The following is a 19,651-nucleotide window of genomic DNA, read 5'->3' as shown; positions in this document are numbered from 1 at the left end:
TATATTTTTCCATTTTTACTGTCTCAAATTTGCCTCTAGCATTTATGAGGCTACTCTTATTCATGGAAAGTGATCTTCTCTGGAGGAGAAACTCTTTTAAAGGGGGTTTAAATAAAATGGATATGACAAAAGATATTTTACAAGACATTATAAAAAAACTGAGCTAATTTTAGTGAAGGTAAAGGACCCCACTACCAAGCAAGCTCATTGCTGATACTAGGCACTCTTTGGTGATCAATACCTAATACTCATCACTCACTATTGGGTAAATTTTATTTGCAAATATATGTATAAAAATACTATTATCCAGGATTTCTCAAGAAGAAACAGGCTGAATCTCTCCCTCCTCAAACTCTTCATATGTGCTTCTTCATAGGCTGCATACCCTCTCTCCTCTCTGCCAATTCACGTACAAGGGAGACCTCATTCCTTTTATTCCTATACCTCCGATCCTTGAGCTGGTGAAAGTTGGCCTGGGAATATTGGTCATTTCCATATGTGTGTCACTTTGTTGATGACATGCAGAATTTTTCTTGTGTTTAAAAGGGCTACAGAAAAGTTGACTGATAAATCCCTCCCACCTGCTATTTCATTAGACAGCTCTATAGACCCTGTTACCATAAATGTCTATAAAATGACTGATATCTCCCATGTCTGTTCACATACTTCTAGCCAAACAATTTGGGTCCTAATGTCTAAAACGGAAGTTGTACAAATAATACAAAATGAACAAGGTAATTGCTCAGTATAATTAACTTTATTTCTTTTCAGAAAAACACATAATTTCTTTTTTTTCTCCCTTAGGCATTTAGCATTAGCTAAATGAGTTGCTAAGCAGCATGGATTAGAAGTGACGGTCCAATCATCAGTAGGGAGAATTTTCCTGCATCAGCATCCACACACTGAGGCTTTGAGCAGAAGTCATGGCAAAGGACTCCACATTAATATTCATCAGAAAATGGGTAATTAGGGTGGTCAGCAAAACTAAAAATGGAAACAATATGGTAAATTTAATTCAATGATTCTGTTTCTACTAGAAGTGATTTCTAGATGTTACCATTGTAGTGAAATTTTACAAAGTTATCTTGGGTGAGTTATAAAATTGGTCTTTCTAATTATCATGTATAGGACTCTATTACACCTTTTGAAATACAAAAATTGAATTACAAGAAATTATACTTTTGGAAGTTAACCCTGGGAGTTAGCATTCAGAAATCCAGAGTCAATTACTCAAACACATGCATCTATCAAAACAACAACAAAAAACACCCCAAAAGCAGAAATAATGACTCCTATTTTAAGGAAGAACTATTTGTTCTGTTTTTGAACAATGAAAATTTCAGCTATGTGCTTTGCACTAAGAAATACTTTTGGATGATACAAGTTAAAGAGAGTACCATCATTTCAATTTTTCTGTGTTCAAACACAAAACATACGATGTTAAAATCAGAAATGAATTTAATGATAAAGTAAAATCTTAATTTCATAGAATTTACCTTAGAAAATCTCCACACAGTTACAACCCATAACATAAAGTGATAAAAGTAGTTACTTATTAATATTTTAAAGAATTAAAATAACTGGTTATATGTCACTCTTTGTGTCTTCACACCTTGTCCCTATGGTATTCCTCATATTTCTCAGTACAAAATACAAATATTAGCATTTACATTAATATAGCTAGAAATTTTTTATTGTATGCAGTTTTGATTATTCTATTTTTCATATATTATCACACTTACTTATACTATAGATAAATTCCCAGATGAGAAAAAAATATATATTACTTGCTTAACCTCATTTCTATTTTAAAACCTTTTTCAAATTCTCTGACTTTATTTATGATGAACCAAGAGTAAAGACAAGTGGTAGCTATACATTCTTTCTAAATATGGGTCATTTTCTTGAACACTCCTTTTTGGTCTTTAATCTCTATTCACTGTAATTTCTTCATCCTCTTCATTGAGATCACTGCATTTTAGATAATCAATTACACCTTTTCTTTTAACCACCCGAAGCTATCCATTGTCGAGAAAAATACAATGTTTGGCTCCTCAGGAAACATGTCATTATAATGAGGTAAGAAATGAAACTACAGACATAAATTTATAACATGTAATGAAAAACTTCATATCGAGAAGGGAACTTATGGCTTGGAACACTGGATTTACAGGGATGCCTTTGATGTGATAGGAATTTAACACATTTTGGAGAAGATGAAGTTAAACTCATTTTGGAAATATCTTAATAATCCATACTGAAATATGCATGTGTACATCTGAAGTTCAGAGCCCTGCATGGATATGGACTGATCTTGTCCATCCCATGAAATATGTGCACAGGTGCATTTGTACCAAATCAAGCCGATTCTACTGCCTTGCACCCTGCTATGCTGTCAAAGACAACTCTGAGTTCATATGGGAGGTAAGTCAGAAAACTTAACCTCTCATCCCTGACTCACACTAGATTCAAATTTCCACAAATTGAGGTGAATTTTAACATCCATCTTATCTCCCTTCTCAGAAAATAAATGGCACAAAACCTATTTACCAATATTACTTACATATTAGCAGTAATGTATCGAAAATTTCTGTTCAGACCATCTAGGAGTTTCATGTCCTCAGAAGTCAACTGGAATTCAAAAACCTATCATAGAAGTAGAAAAAAAATTTAGTCCATTTAAAAAGCATATTTGCCAATCAGGAATAGCAAATTCTAGGTTAAAAATAAACAAAAATCCATTCCTTTGTATAATGTGTTGAAAGGAAGAACAGTACAGACAAATGATTTCAAAGGCAGTCAAAGAAGAAACAAAGCTGACACATTTCAAAGTGGATAGCACCATAGTCTTAGAAGGTCCAGAATACTCTGGACCCAAGTTTTGAATGATGTTAGATAATTCATTAATTTTCACAGACACAACTCATTTCTATACAACAGCAGTGAAGGGGTGGAATGTGGAAAATGTCACTTTCAACACAATTTGCATAGTGACTGCCCACACACTAATGCTGTCTTGCTCAAAGTATGCAGAAACTGACTTGAGCAGGATCTCATTATGTCAATTTTGGCCAGCTTATTCATCAGACATTTGGTCACTAGTTATTCACATACTGAACATGATGTGTCTAAAAATCCTTAGAAGTACTCTAAAATTATGACAGAGAGAGAATAAACATGTCAACAATTTAAAAACAAGTAAAAGTCATTACTTAATCCTTAAACTTTTTTGTGCATTAGAAAATTCTCAAAAAAGGAAAACTTTATTAAGAGTTTAACAAAAGTCTGTTTTATGAATAATTCTAACAGAACATATATGTATGTATATTTATATAAATCTTTAACAAAGAAAGTTATAAAAAGCATTAAAATATATTAAAAATTTACTACAATTAAAGAAATCTAATTCCTGTTCATGGATGAAAACTTCAGTATTGTGAAAAGGTAACTGTCTGCAAAATGATACATAGTATCAATACAGTATCAGGCTAGTACTTAAACACTAACACCAGGTGGAAGATGGTAAAGTGATTCTAAATGTTATAGCAGAAAATTTGCTAAGGTGGAACTAGATATTAATTAATAAGAGTGGACTTTGCAGAGTCATGATTGTGGCTAACAAGTCTGGATTTCCTAAGTATTTAAGTCAATAAAGCTAATTGATGATAGGAGAGAGGGCCAAAACATACTTACTGAGCTTATGTCTGCAGATACAAGAACACAAAAACATACTGAGGCCAAATGAGTTGGATAAAAGTTTTCAAATATGGAATTATGAGTTAAATGAATTACTTTTGAATTAAAAGTTTTTTTATCTGAATGGTGGACAGTGGCATAAATGGTCTCATAATAAATAAAAAAGACAATCTGTTTAAATGTGCAATATTTGAAAAGGCACTTTATAAAAGATAAAATAAAAATGATAAATAAAAGCAGGCAACAGTATTCAGGAACATACAAAATACAAAAAAAAGAATTTATAGAATGCTTATCAACTTATCCAACTCTCTGATTTTAGAAGACGAAGAAAAGTAGCTGTCATTTGCACAGGGCTAAAGGGCACATTACCGGCATCATGATGACAGCATAATCTAGGAGTTCATTACAATCTTAATTCTATCCAACAATACAAACAGCAGTGCTATTATTGAGTAAGAGAAAACTCTGCATTGCATGTAAAGGACACATGAGTAGAACATGTCAGGTAAACTGACTTGGCACAAAAATGTCTTGAGAGCTAGAAAAGACATACACGTGGAGAAGATTCTGTGTAGGAGCCCTGATGTCAACAGCCCCTCTCAATACCTGCATGTTCTCTTTGATCCTTTCCTCTTTGAAGCTCTTTGCCAGGACCACAAGCCCACGCTGCAACAAGTAGCGAAAGGCAATCAGGGCTGGGGTTTGCTTGTATTTTTTTGCCATGGCACAAAGAACTGGGTCATCCAAGAGAACTGGGGAGCTCTGGTTCACCCTGGAATGAAAAAAGGAAACCCACACTCCCTCAGACTATACTTTGATTTTCAGCAGACTTCCAAAACAGATGCAGTAAGTATTTAGAGCAGGCATTCTGAGACATGTTCCCTAAATTAGCAATACCAGGATCATGTGGGAACATTACAGAAATGCACAGTCTCTCCTCTCCTTCAGCTAGTTGAGAGTGAACTCCAGAATACTGAAACTATCCCATCAATAATTGTGTCTTAGGTGTGATTCCTATTATTCTTATTACCAAAGTTTATATCGTTGAGTTCCCAAAGCACCATATGCAATCAGAACAATGTCTCTTGACTTGCAGAAATCCAGCAATTTGCTCTGATTCATATAAAGATGGCATTCTACCTGCAGGTGGACAAGATAGGAAGGTATGACAAGGTTAAGAGGAAAGTTTAAAAATATCATTACTGAAATCAGTTAGCCTTATACACAGATTGTTATTTTTCCTGGTTTTTAGTTTGAACTCAGGGTCTTGTGTTTCTTGGCACGCTGCTTACTGCTTAATTCATGTTCCCAGATCTTTCATTGCTCCAGTTGTTTTTCAGATAGTTGCTTGTGATTTTGCACCAGGCCCATTGGTATCCTTCTACCTATGCCTTGAGCATGGTTGGGACCACTGTGCAAAACGCAAGCCTGGCCGACTGGTTGAAATGTGGTCTTCCTAAGTTTTCACCTGGGCTGTCCTTGAACCATGATCTTACTAATCTCTATCTATCAACTAGCTGTTATTATACTCATGTGCAACCATAACTTGCCCGACAATATCTTAGATGGTAAATACTATTTCAACATGAAGAGAGTAGAATTTGGTCAAATACGCATGAGGAAGAAACCAGATTCAACTTTAATATACAGAAATTATAAATCTGAATCCATAACAATGGACAAAAAAGGTGAGAGAGAGACAGAGAGAGAGAGAGAGGAGGAGGAAAGGAAGGAAGGAAGGTAGGAAGAAAGGAAGGAAGGAAGGGAGAAAGAAAAGGAGAAGGAGGAGAAGAAGAAGATTTGCTTGTTCTGATTGTAATTATTATACTAACTCTTTCTGAGAACATTGATAATTAAAGGAAAAGTTTTAAGGTTTATTTTATCTGATATGAATCATTGTAGTTTTGATGACTTTATAAGCAAAGTTTTGCAGTAAAATGTCAGGTGAGAAAAGTAAGCAGAATAGTTAAATGAAAGTTCTTATAAACAAGCATGGTGGTGGAAGCCTGTAACCCTATCTACTTGAGAGGCTGCAATTAGGATGATTGGAGTTCAAAGCCAGCAAAACAAAACGTATTGGTTAGATCCCATCTCAACAAAGAAAGGTTGACAAGGTTCTGCACACCTGTCATCCCAGGTATAGTAGGAAGCATGAAATAGGAGATGAAAGTTCAGGCTGGCCTAGACTTTATCTCAAAAATAATCAGACCAAAAAGGGTGGAAAGTATAGCGCAAGAACTGTCTTCATCATCATCCCCCATGAAATAACTAATTCTGGCAAGAATTAGTGGTGGATTCTCAAATATTATGTGAAAATGTGACATCCTAAATTAAAATTACTAACATATTGTAGTAATTTCAATGAAGGAAAAATAACCTGACTAGAACAAGGTTCACTGAATGATCCAGACTAACCTAACTCACAATGAGACACCTGTCATTACATGGCAAGAGCATGTTGTGATTTGTATTTGAGGGTCACAAGATGCTAAGGACATTTTCTTGATAATAGTGTTTTAAATTAGCATAAATATTGAGAATTAACTTCTAATTTATAGCAATGTGGCATATAGAAACATATCTTTCACTAAAAGATCCTGTTAAGTCCTATTTCACAAACCCTGGTTAGTATGGAGAATTACGTTTGGTGGTCATTGTAAATAAAAGAACCTGAGAAACTTAATCAAAAGCTCTATGTGAACTAAAATTGTCTCTGGTTTAAAAAGAAGTACACACACATTTTTGGAAATGGGAAATTTGATTATGGTGGAGATATTAAATGGAATGTTGGGACAGTTGTTAACTTCCTGAAGTCTAATGCAACCATGACAGTGAAGTAGAATATTTTCTGTCTTAGATGTTTCTGAAATCTGCATCAGTGAATAGTCATGCCTGCCATTAACTTTTAACATACTCAACAAAATACAGACACACCTTATTAACATGCCAACATGGGAATATGTCAATGATTTTGGATATAGATGGTGAAATGTGTATGATCTGTATTATTTTTTCAAATGTTCTGAAGGTTTGAAAGTTGTCATAATAAAAATGCCATAAAACAAATACTAACATAACATTTTAAACATTTATATTTCAAAATACAGCATTGTGTCATTAGATATCAAATGCATAAGTCACATAGCATATGTTTTCCAATTCAAGATCTTTGATACTTGACTACAAGTTGCTAAAAATGAATAATGTACATAGCACTTGTAATTAGGCAGAACCAGACTCAGATTTGGTCAGGCATAAGGTCAGATCTATATTTCAGTAAAAGTTCCCAGGACTTCTTGTTACCCACCATATTACCAGCATAAACAGGTAACGCTTTCTCTCTAACTTGGAGAATTTTCATGGGCTCTAGTTATTATTTTCTTGTAGCTATGCCTTTGCTCCAGAATTATGAAACCAGAGATAACAAGATGGAGTCAAGCATCCAAACTCCATAAAACCTTTGTCATGGATGTCTTACTTTCATTTCATATTATTTACAACTTATACATACACCTTCACTCACTCATCCAGTCTCTGGACATCCTTCATAGCTCAGGGATAAATATGCTTTACCTCTCATGTGTCATTAATGCCCACACTTCAACATGATGGCCCTTACTTCCCCAAATTCTCAGACACAGTGTAGCACTCTCCTCAATTGTTTTCCCTTTCCACATAAAGATACAATTAAGTGTCCTTCATGCCTTCTGAACAACAGCTCTGCTCTCAGCATCATCTGCTCTATCAGAGTAAGGTGATCTGGAAGGGAAGGTATATAGACATGTGGAAGTAGTGTAGAAAGGAGGAAATGAAGAAAACAAGGAGAGGGGAAAATGATGGAGCTCACCTGATTGCAAACAGGCTTGTACTTGAGCCCTGGCTTTTTCAGGATCATCTCCAGCTGTCTGTGGTTAAAGTTGGACACCCCGATGGACTTGGCCAATCCTGCATCCTTACACTTTTCCATGGCCTTGGGGAAAATGTGGGGAAGAATAATTTACACAATGGGCTAGATATCAATTTAATTGCAATTGTTAAAAGGAACGTTACTTAGAAATGAAAATGAAGCTCATTAGCATTGAATAGTGAGAAGAGGAATACTAGAAATACTAATACTACTAAGGAGGAGGGGAAAACACGTTACCAAGAAAAATGATTCTTTTCTTCCATATTGCATATGGAGAACAAGAGATGACTGTCATCCTTTCTCCCAATCCATCTTCTTTATTTCATTCCATGATACTGCAGTATTAGAATTCCTCATTCCCACTTAAGCAAAATTGCACTTATGAATATCATAGATTGGTGAAACAAGATTGGTGAAAAGAGGGAAACTAGTAAAGATGAGGGGACAAGGTAGTAGCATCAGGAAAAAGAATTAAACTGGGCTCTCCTTTGGAAATCAGAATACTGTATTAGGAGACTCATGTAATAAGTGACTGTCGTCATTTCCCCCAGTACATTTCCTTCATTTTCTCTCCTTTACATTACAAGAATGAATTCCTCCTCCTTACGGAAGCAAAACTGCCTTTATAATATACAATGGAGTTTTATTCAGCCATAAAGAACAATGGAATTATGTCAATTGCAGGAAATGGATGAAACTTGAGAATATAAAGTTAAGTGAATGAAGCCAGGTTCAGAAAGACAAATTTGCATATTTACTCTCATACATGGAAGACAGACCCAAAAGATATACACACAAATACAAACATGATCATATATATATATATATGTAACACATATGTCATATATATATATATATGAGAGAGAGGGGAAAAAAGAGGGAGAGAGATAACATATCTGTAATAATAGGTCTGTTTGAAGGGACTAGAGAAGAAAAAGAGGAAGAGAATGATAGAGTGAATAATAACAAAATACATTTCATCTGTTTAGGAAGTTGCATAACAAAACACACTAAAAGCTATTGATTAATGGGAGTTGAGGGGGAGGGCAAGGGAGAATAATGGGAGGATTAATCTGATTAAAGTACAATATATTATGAGGGAAATACCCCAAACCCTTTGAACAATAAATATGTACTTAAAAATTAAAGGACAGGAATGTAATTCAGCTCCTGTTAGGGGAAAGGTACTAGTGGAGGCGAGGGTGGTAAATGGAAAGGATGAATGAGGTGAATATGATCAAGGAACTTGACATACTTGTGTGAAAATAGAACAATGAAGCCTGTTGAAATTGTTTTAAGCAGGCAAAGGGGAGTGCGAGAGAATGATTGAGGGGAAGAACCTAAGGTATGTTGTAGGCATATGTGGAATTGTGACAATGAAATCCCTCTACAACTGATATATGACAATAAAACTGCTTTTTAAAAGACCATGGCTTTCTATAACCAAAAGTACACATCCATTCTCACATTTAGAGTTGTGACCCCCACACTATCTCGACTTCCTCTGTGCTCTCTACAACAAGCACTTACCTCCCATGTGGCACAAATATCCATTGTATCAAATATTATTTTCCCATGCTCATCTTTTGGAATATTCTCATCTCCTGGCTGAAATGGAAGTGATTATTAAAGGAATCTCACCAAATTCTCCTCTCCACTAAAGCAATGCTCCCAGGTAAATCTAGGACTGGGAAATAAATCTATGTAACATAAAAAGAACAGCATTTTACAGAGTTATATTTAGCAAATGCTTTGGATGTTGAATTATAAATAAGGACTTTGGGTGACAGGCATCTTCTGTTTTCTGACATCTATTATATGTGTTGGAAAATAATAAGTCCCCAGGTCATTATGCAGAATACTCTTTGGCTTATGTTACATTTCATAACCTACACTTTCTCCTGTCAAACTGCCACACTTTACTTAGAAGGTCAGTGGTTACATGGCCCTGATAATTAATTGCAATACTGATGCACATGAAGCAATCAATGTTCTAATCAATGCTTCTTGTCTCCTTCAGCTTGGCTTAGTCCATTGTAAGACAAGTGAACAAAAGATTGCCAATCAAGTCTCTTTTGAAGATTAATTTTAAGCTGTGCATCTCTCTGTCTCATGCCTGTAACCCTGTAACTCCCAAGTAGCTAACTTGTGAGGCCAAGATTTAGAGAATTGTGACTCATGGCAATCTTGGGGGAAAAGTTAGCGAGACTCCGTCTCAACCAGTACCTGAGCATGGTGGCATATGCCTGCAATCCTAACTGCTTGGGAGGCTGAGATTGGGAATATCATTCTTCCAGGCCAGCCTGGGCAAAAACGTTTCCTAGACCTCATCTCAACAGAAAAAAGCTGGGCATGGTGTTTTGCACCTGTCATCAAGCAATAGTGAGCAGCATAAATTGGAGAGTCCAGGCAGGCATGGGCAAAAAACTGGAACTCTCTCTACAAAGTAACCTGAAAATAAATTAATTGGAGATATGGCTCCAATTATAGAGTGTCTCCAATGGTAGAGTGTTTGTTTGTTAGGCACCAAGCCCTGAGTTCAAGCCCAGTACAACAAAAATAAAGAGATTAATTTTACGTTGGAAGATTCAGAAAAGTTATCAAATGTTAAGGACTATGAGTTTTGAATTATTACAGGCCATATTTGCCTCCATAGGAGTGGTTAGGACAAAAATCAATAAACCTCTAATAATACAGGAGTAAGAAGAGGACAAACAGTGACATTTCTGAAGACTACTCCAGATATGTAAATCTAATCAGGACTTATACCTTCATTTTCATAATCCAGTAAGCTCTTGCAAAAAGTATCTTGAATAATTTTTATCACTTAATAAATTAAGTTTACATAACTTCTAGAAGCTGAATTCAACCAATGAAACTAACATTCATTACGACAGCTGAAGTTAAGTGGGTTTGATCATGCATATTGCTTACCTTCATTGCCAGTGGGTAATGAATAAGATAGAGGTCAACATAGTCCAGATGAAGGTTTTCCAGTGACCTCTGCAAGCAAGTTTTGACCAGATCTGGATGACTGAAAGTGGGCCAAAGCTACAGAGATTGAAGAATTGAAGTTTTTCTGAACTAGCAAATTATTCACATTTTTGGGTTGTCATTACCTAATATTGAGGTTTTTCCTAACAGGTTAGAAACTGATAATTAGTGGGGGAATATACTTTATCCTGCATTTCCTATATTATAATTTGTCTATGTAAATTCTATTATATGTTTGGTTATGACCATTATCTACTAAAGAATAGGTAACATTGCTCAAGACAGAAATTTAATCAAATAATAATAATGTCCATTATTAGATTATGTTTCAAAGAGTTTAGAAAACAGTGCAATAATCTAATTCTGCCCTTTACACATTTATTTATAAAGCTGAAGGGATAAAATTTTGAATAATTTAGCATAAGATGAAAAAAGACATTTTAGCTATCTCAGTAAACACCAAAAGAGTTACAATAGTGTGTCTTATCAATAAAGGTGACAGTTGATATTCAGACTGATTTAAAATTTAGAAAGTGACCTAGGAAATATGGGAAGACATATCATAGTTCTGCCTGATATTATGATCCATGGTAAATCATGCTGTTCCTTACTGAAATTCAGCAAAGCAAAGTCATTTTGCATTAAAATTATAAATTTATAAATATTATAAGAGCTTTGGTAAATGTCACAATGTACCCCCAGGACAACAATAATGAAAAAAAAATTTTTAAGGTAACAGTGATGAGAAAGCCATCATTTCACCAGTGTCCATTACTGAATGCAATATGTAAATATGTGTGAATAAACCAAGGACCAATAGCACAGTTTACCAACAACTATTGGCAGAGTCAGATCAGCACATCATATTCCACTAATTTTCACACCTGCACACCATATAGACAATACCTTTGAAGTGACGAATATGTCTTCTCTCTTCACAGTGCCATCTGCAATCTTGCTTTGAATAGCCACTCCTACTTCTTTTTCATTGTCATAAATATAAGCAGAATCAAAATGGCAGAACCCAACATCTATAGCTAATTTGATGGCATTCACAGACATATTCTTGGGAACCTACAGGAGTAGAGATGTGCATGATTGAGCATGAGTTTAGCACAAGCAGAGACTTTCAGAATAAACTTTCTTCCCCAGCTTGCCTGGTTCTTTCCAGCATAAAGCAAGAAGAGAAAATTCCAGGAACCTCTTTGGTCTAGAACAATCACTGGTTAGTCATGATCACTGATTTTCTGGAAAAATGCACAAGACTCAACATATGGTTATAGCAATGATTATTATTTATGTAGTGTGATTATAATGCAAATTGAGCACAGGAAGAGATGAACTACATAAAGTATAGAAGAATACTTTGCAATCTTCTACGATTTTCTCTCAGTAAAGTCTCCTAAAGCACACTAAAGGTGCTTAGGCAACACCTGAGGATGTTATTTTGAAAGAAAGCTGGTCAAGACTTAATTCCTAATACCTTCACTAATAGCTGGTTACATAAAGCCTCTCTGCTAATTGAACCCAAAGTTCCAGTGTTTGAGATGCAGAAACTGAGAACTGATCCTCATTCCTTGTCCTATAGAAATCAACTGAAAATGGATCAAAGACCTTATTGTAAATCCTGAAAGTATGAAACTACCAGAAGAAAATATAGAGGAATCACTTTATTTTATGCAATGAATTTTGCATAAGAAACAGGAGCAGAAATAGAAAATTACATCATATTAAATTAAGAAGCTTTACTGCAAAAAGCCAAAAATCATCTGAGTGGAAACACAATTTACAGAATAGGAAAAATAATTGTCAACTACTCATCTCACAAAGGACTACTATCCAGTATGTATAAAGAACTTAAAAAATTAACAAAAACAAGTAAGACCATTAACAAGGGTAAAATCTCTGAATAGATATTGTCAAAAGAAGAAATAAAAATGGCCAACACATATGTGAAAAGAAACTCAGTATCATCTACCATCAGACAATGATCTTGCCAACTAAGTTTCATGTTTTCTGCCTTGCTGGAAAATAGACTGAAACAGAAGGAACAATGAGTACTCAGAATAATAATTAGGTGACAACTTAACCAGATCCTGTTGCATAGCACACCTTGCCTCTGTCTTGTACATGAAGGACTTCTAGCCTGGTCAAACCGAGAACAAGATGAGGCCCCCCAGAGACACACAGGAACTCAGGAACAAGCCAGGTCATCTTCCATTCACCCCTATTCTATTTTCTTTTGAAATGTCAACCCCATTACCAGTATTCTTACCTCTCCAGTTGCCAAGGTGCCAAATCCCAGGACAGGAATGAAGTGACCATCATTCAGTTGCACACACTGATGTTTAGAATTCATCTCTCACTCCACTGTCTAAAAAGATTCTGTTCCTCTCCCCTCAAGGGAACTGAATAAATAGAGATCAGAGCCCCATGTGACTGACTAATGACTAGACACTGGACAGTGGCATGTGGGAGGAAAGAGATGAAAAAAGTATTCCCCAGATGAGGAGATAATTGTCACCAGTTCACTGTGACAATTTATGGAGAGGAATTCTTTAAGACAATTACTATATAGTAATACAGAAACTAATAATTTTAATATATTTGTCTTTAGAATAATCCACATATTATTTAAAATTATTAAGAGATTAATTGAATAATAATTAAACTTTTTTACAATAGAAAACTTCAGATACATGTTTTGTTAGTTTTTTGGTAAAGTGAACTTACTTTTCCATACATTATTTGAAATAGGGAGGTATCCTATAAAACAGACATGAAAAAAAGAGGAGTAAAGAAACAAGTATGCAGAATTTTATAAAAATTTGTTTTACCCCAAATAAAATGTAAAACTGAATGAAAATTAACCTTTTTAACATATTCATTATCAAAATATTTTTACATCTTTTATCTCAGAAAGAAATGAGAATATTGAATCCTGAAAAGTATCTAATAAAATACTATAAGTTATTCTGATTAGTGTAGGAAAAGTATTGTAATAATTTGATAAACATTCATGCATTAAATCAATGCAATATGATAAGGCAATTAAAATGGAATACATGAATTTATGTATTAAGAAGAGATTTAAAATACAGCAGAGAGGGCTTTCAATGTGTTAAGTACAAAGAGGAGAGAATAGACTAAGATCAATAATATAAGTTAAGACTACATGCATCTTAAAAGAGCAAGATATAAATTATAAATGATACTTTTTGCATTTATGGTCAATCAGTTTTAAAATCTCTTTTCTATGTTTCTCAGACTTGGGATTTAATGTTATCACTTTTACAAACTGGTAGTGTTTCCACATTAGTTGGGAAAAATTGCCCTTGATATTTGGAATCTACTTTCTCAAAGATTAGAAACAAGGAGTTGGATTGTCCTTCTGGCACCAACTACTATCTCCAATTATCTCCCTCATTGTCCCAGATTGTTTGATCTATGTAGATCCTCCTTTTCTGCATACATTTTATTTCAAGTCCTGCTTATTGAGTTTGGCTTCAGATGGAAAAGACATGGTTCTTATTAGGAGAGCTCAACAACTAAATTAGGATATAGAATAACAAAAAAATAGAAAAAGCTCTGTTATAATTGGCTGAGATAGGAAGGATATTAGAAAGCACATTGTAGCTATGCTGATAAAAAAAACACTTACCACGGAAAGACTTTTTCCTCTTCTCCAGACAAGACATATTCTCTCAGACAGCATCCTGAAGATATCTTAAAACAGGCTTCAAAATCTGGCCATTATAAGAAAAATTGATGGAGGACACTGGCTTAATTGTCCTGAACTTCTAGTGTTATTTATCTTATGATCACAAACTTTTGAAGTCATTTCATAAGAACTGCTTATCTGACTATCCTTAAAGCAAGAAAATGAGAAAACTCATAATGGAAAACTTCTCAACTGAAAAAATTTTCTACAGCAAATGCTTTCTTCCTGAATTCTAGCAAATGTCTAGAAATGAATTAGGACTAATGCTTCCCAAACTCGTCCAAAAAATTAAAGATATCAATAATTCCTATCTCATTTTTGAGACCATGATTGCTAGGAAACAAAGGCAGTCACAGATTCTGAAAGAAATGAAAACTATAGAACAGTAACTTGTATGGATATTGATGACAAAATTCTCAATAAAATTTGAAAGCACATAATTCAGAAGTATATTAATAACATTTAAAATAGGTGTGATTTATTTCCTGAATTCAAATATGATTTTATATACAGAGTTCACTCAATGTAATACACCACATTAAAATAACAAGGAGAAAAACACATAGTCTTCTCAATTGCTGCAAAAATCATGTGACAGAATTCAATTTTCTGGAAAGATGCATCAGCAAATTTGAAATAGAAGGAACCACCTCACCATAGTGAACGTCAGAAATAAAAAATCCACAGATAATATCACATGCACTGGTGAAAGACTGAAATTGTTTTCATAGTGCATGAAGTTTACTTAATACTTGTTTTTCCAGTTCTGTTCAATGTAGTATGGGAGTTCCAGCCAAGGATTATGGGTAAAAGCAGAAATGAAGCAGGAAATGTAGAAAGGAATAGGTAAATTTATCTCTGATCATGAACTTACCCTGTGATCTGCTATATTGTAAACATTGCATATTTCACAAGTAAATTTACAGTCAATAAATGAATTCAGAAAATTGTGGGACACAAAACCATTGCACAAAACCAGTGTGTTTATAATAAACATTCCCTATGTTAAGACCATGCATGTGTTCCCAGTCTCCATACATTCCCCAGGCCTGGTTTTATAGATACTGGTGATCAATCAGGTCTGATTTATTATATGATCACATAATGGCTCAGATTCTAGTTCATCTTTGTACTTAAGAAAATAGACTGTAGCTAGTGTAAAATTCTCATAGTGCTATTGTGCAGAATTGTCTAAAGAAAAAGTAACCTATACAGAGATATTTTGTGATTACCAGTTCCCTTAAATGAATTGTAAAACACAAAAAACCCAGTGTGTTTACATATACCAACAATAAACAAAAAGGAAAAACTTCCATTCCATTTTAATTAGGTCAAAATAATAAAGCACCTACAAATAAATTTAACCCATGTGACAAAAGAAGTATAAAATGAAAACTACACAACCTTGCTCGAAATTAAAAAACACAAAAATAAAAACACTCTGATCATGGAACTCTCAGTATTATTAAGATAGCAATGTTATCCCAAGAGTCCCACAGATTCATTGCAATCTTTATCACACTTCCAATGGTTTTAGTGGCACTGAAACAGATAGACACACTCTAATATTCACAGAGAATATGCAAGAACATGAATAGCTTCAACAAACTGAAAAAGAATGAAGTGGGCAAAGCATGCTTCCTTATTTCAGAATGAAATGCAAAGCTACAGTAACCTACTTGGTATATAGACTGGGACAAAATCTGTCTAATAGAAAACATAAATGCATGGTGAGGATTTGGATAGTTAACCTTTCAATCAAATTTTTTGCTTCTAAAAAATATAAGAAAATATTTATAGTAATTTAAGGACCAGTGACAGGACTGGGTTCATTTGTAAGGTAAAGAATAATGAAGCAGAGGAAGGAACAGGACTCCACTATAGCTTCAGCTTTGTTCAACCTCTGAGTGTCCCCAACAGTGAGAAAGGAGCAGGGCTGGTAACAGGAAATGGTGGTAGAAATCAAAATCTGCTTTCTTTTCATTTCACTAAAAAATGATAGCTTCTAAGATACTTTAAAAAACAGGTAGTATTTTGTTCATGTATCTTTTATATACTTTAAATTCTTCATCCAAGCCTTGTTAGAAAGGCTGTGATTTAGAATCGCTCTACATTCATATCTTGCCTAAAAGAACTGGTCGTTGATGCAATTACTGATCCTTAAAAAACTACAGCTGATTTTCTTATATATAAAGTGGTAGCTGTAGGATATGCATCCTAACCCATAATATTTAGTTCTTTCATTCCTATACAGTGACTTTGAAGGAAAGATTTAGCATTATAGATTGTAATATTTCTTACTTACAACAGTGGCCCTGGAATGATTGTCAGAAATTAAATTGTGGAAGGTATTCTATGATCCCTAACACTTAAGGATACTGTCTGTAATTAATCTGCCTGTAAAATTTGTAAGTTTTATGCACTACAACTGCAACTTCGAGGAGTTTAGAATTTGGCATGAAGTATGAATATAGTACCTCCACTTTTTTGAACCTATAGAATCAGATTCCTCAAAAGAAGACTGAGTCTTCTCAGTGAGTCTCTTATTTTTTAAGTGGACATATCCCATGTTTTGCCAAACTGTGGTTGTGGGGAAAATCATATTGTGAATAAGTCCTCCCCCAGGACAGGATGCAGAGATTGTGCCTGACTTCTTACTTACATTCACAAACCTTTTCCCTTTGTTGATTTGGCTTTGCTTCCTTTCATTGAAAAAACTCATATAAAGAGCTATAGCTATGTGCTGAGTCCTGTGACTCATCCTAGAAAATCTTTGAACTTGGGCATATTGGGAGAGCTGTGATGTCAGTGATCAACTTGTTCCTCCACTGGACATAAGGGGTTCCTGTAATGCAAAACTCTTACTGCTAAAACCCAGAAATTCCACCCAAATGTGGACCAGATTATAACAAAAATGCAAAAGGAAACCCAAGGAATGAAGGAATGAATGATTCTTCAGAACATTGCTTGTGGCCTGAAATATATCCCAGTCAAGTGGATTCTTAAGTGCCATTTTTTGTTTTTGTTCTAGGTTCTAAAGAGTAAAGTTAAGGAAGTCAACAGATTGGCTACATGTACTAGGTTCTGCCATACTGACATTGCTTATTCATATTATAATGAAGATCAATGGAGTTGGCCATTGGAGTAAGATTGTAATGATGCTGTGAAAGACAAAACATACTTTACACTTCAAATGTGCTATATACACAGTGTGTTTTTGTGTACATGTGTAAAACATGTTATGCAGAGGTGAAAATTATGACTGGATTTGTAGTTACTTGGTGACTTTTTATTATTGGAATAATTTATTTGCACATATTTAGGCTCACATATTAAATCTAGAAACAGAATATCAGAACAAATGAGAACATTTTAATCATTAATGTGTTGAAATTTATTGTTCTAAGCATATTTAGCTTTTCTCGGCCTAATTGAAAGGCAGTGTGATTTAGCATAGAGTATAGCATCACAGACAGGAGCACTGATGATGCTTAGTCAGCATCAATGTCATGGGGAGGCACATTTACCCTTTGAAGTTGACAAACTAGTCATATGCAATCTGTTATTTATTTCCTGAACTCCAGCACAAAATTCGACATTGTATTAAATCAACGTATTTCAAGTTTCTCCAAGGTATCTTCTGTCCAGCATAAATTGCTGGATTAGCCTTGAAATGGTCACTGAAAATCCTTCAGCTGAACTGTACTGACATCCGTATCTTCTGTTTAGCAATAGCTCTGATGGTTAGTGATTCACATGGTCATATCTACTTCACTTTTTTTTTTTGTGATACTAGGGCTTGAAGTCAAGGCCTTCACCTTGAGCCATTCGATCAGCCCTATTTTTGTGAAGGGTTTTTTGAAATAGGGTCTAGCAGAATTATTTGCCCAGGCTGGCTTTGCACCATGATCATCCTGAGTAGCTAGGATTAAAGGCATGAGCCACCAGCTTCCAATTCTACTTCACTCCTGCTATCAGTAGTTCTGCCCTCTTGCTTAAATAGGCAAATTAACCTTTCCCTCTGTCTTACTTTCTCTCTCTCTCTCCCTCTCTCTATATATATATATACATATTACATTGGAGTAGATGCTTAGATAATAATTCATGATTCCTTTTTCATTAGTAAAAATGTAATGCCTAGTTCTCTATTGCATTCCTTAAAGAGAATGTAATTCAACAACCTCAGAATTCTGCCTTTAAATCTAGAGGGAATTTCAACAACCATGGCCAAGACACAGTTCTATTTATGACTGCTGATAATTGTTTTGAGGATTTTGACAGACACAATGTTCCATTCAGCTATGGTAAGCAATACAACTTCCTCAGAAACATGAGGCTGAAGAGTTTTCAATAATATCTAGCTGAAGAAAAATTTTGTGGAGGCCCAATCTGGGTGATGTTAAAACTACTAAATTACTAAACTGCACAGGGCCATGAAAAGCCTTTCTTCTATCATTAGTTGTCATCCCAATGGGGTTTCATAGACTGCATTAGCATACTGCTAATGAATGGTGAAGAGATGTTCATTTAAAGTTATAAGAGAAACCAAATTTATGTAAAAGAGATTATTGGATTAGGTAAATGGAAATTCTAAAACATGTAGATTTAAGGATTCTCAATTATCTTTAAAAAAGTCTTTTTCACTTTCTTTTTTATGTCTTCATTGTACAGCTTTGATGTTTTGTGCCCCAGTATTTTTCCATTGGAGGTAAATATGGCCCGGAGATAGCCCAGTCATTAATACTTGACACATACTCTGGTTCATCCAGTATTCATATTAGTTCTAAGAAATCCCCCAGTTGACTGAGTTTGGTTCTTGCGCCTGTCCTTGGACAACCATGTGTTCATGGAAATAAGGGTCTCGGGTTGCCTAAATTCACTCAATATTTTGATCATCATTTCAGAGTATCACAGTCCTACAATCTCTACCTTCTGCTGGAAAGAGAGGTTATTACCCGAGAGGAAACTTCATGGGGAACAAAATAGTGAAGTAAGTGCTATGAAATCCCATTAAGCCATAGGAAAATACCATTTATTAATACATAAAGTAGATGTAAGACAAGAGAGAAAATCAGCCTCAAAAAGGCATTCATTAAAATTCTATATGCAAACTACCTTATAAACATCAGTATCTGAAATGATGCTTGACCTCCTCATAGAGATTTAGGTCATAGCCTTGGATGTACCTGGCAGCATGGTAGGGTAGACATATTATTTGATGACATTGATAAAATAATTAATTCCAATACAGCCTGTGGGGAAATTTGTCCAACAAATGAACAGGTATGTACTTTTAAAAATGGGTACTCTATACCACAGAGTTGGTGAGT

The 19,651-nt window shown here is 34.7% G+C and overlaps 1 protein-coding gene and 1 non-coding gene across 2 annotated transcripts; one reads left to right on the top strand and one right to left on the bottom strand.

Annotated features, from left to right (window-relative positions):
* Positions 1-738: 738 nt before the first annotated feature.
* Positions 739-13,026, bottom strand: LOC109680487 (aldo-keto reductase family 1 member C1-like). Its single transcript, XM_020155314.2, has 9 exons — positions 12,876-13,026; positions 11,507-11,674; positions 10,541-10,657; positions 9,137-9,214; positions 7,547-7,669; positions 4,730-4,839; positions 4,306-4,471; positions 2,564-2,646; positions 739-984 (listed from the first exon to the last, which is right to left on the bottom strand). Exons 1-9 carry the CDS (start codon positions 12,957-12,959, stop codon positions 942-944), a joined length of 972 nt encoding a protein of 323 aa, XP_020010903.2. The 5' UTR covers positions 12,960-13,026; the 3' UTR covers positions 739-941.
* A 2,244-nt stretch (positions 13,027-15,270) lies between these two features.
* LOC141417674 (small nucleolar RNA SNORA72) lies at positions 15,271-15,397 on the top strand. The gene has a single exon (XR_012442322.1). It is a non-coding gene; the product is annotated as a small nucleolar RNA SNORA72 (small nucleolar RNA).
* The last annotated feature ends 4,254 nt before the right edge of the window (positions 15,398-19,651 follow it).

The sequence above is a fragment of the Castor canadensis genome, chromosome 15 (assembly GCF_047511655.1).
Source record: "Castor canadensis chromosome 15, mCasCan1.hap1v2, whole genome shotgun sequence".
Taxonomy (NCBI): Eukaryota; Metazoa; Chordata; class Mammalia; order Rodentia; family Castoridae; genus Castor; species Castor canadensis.
This window is presented reverse-complemented; position numbering and strand designations above follow the sequence as displayed.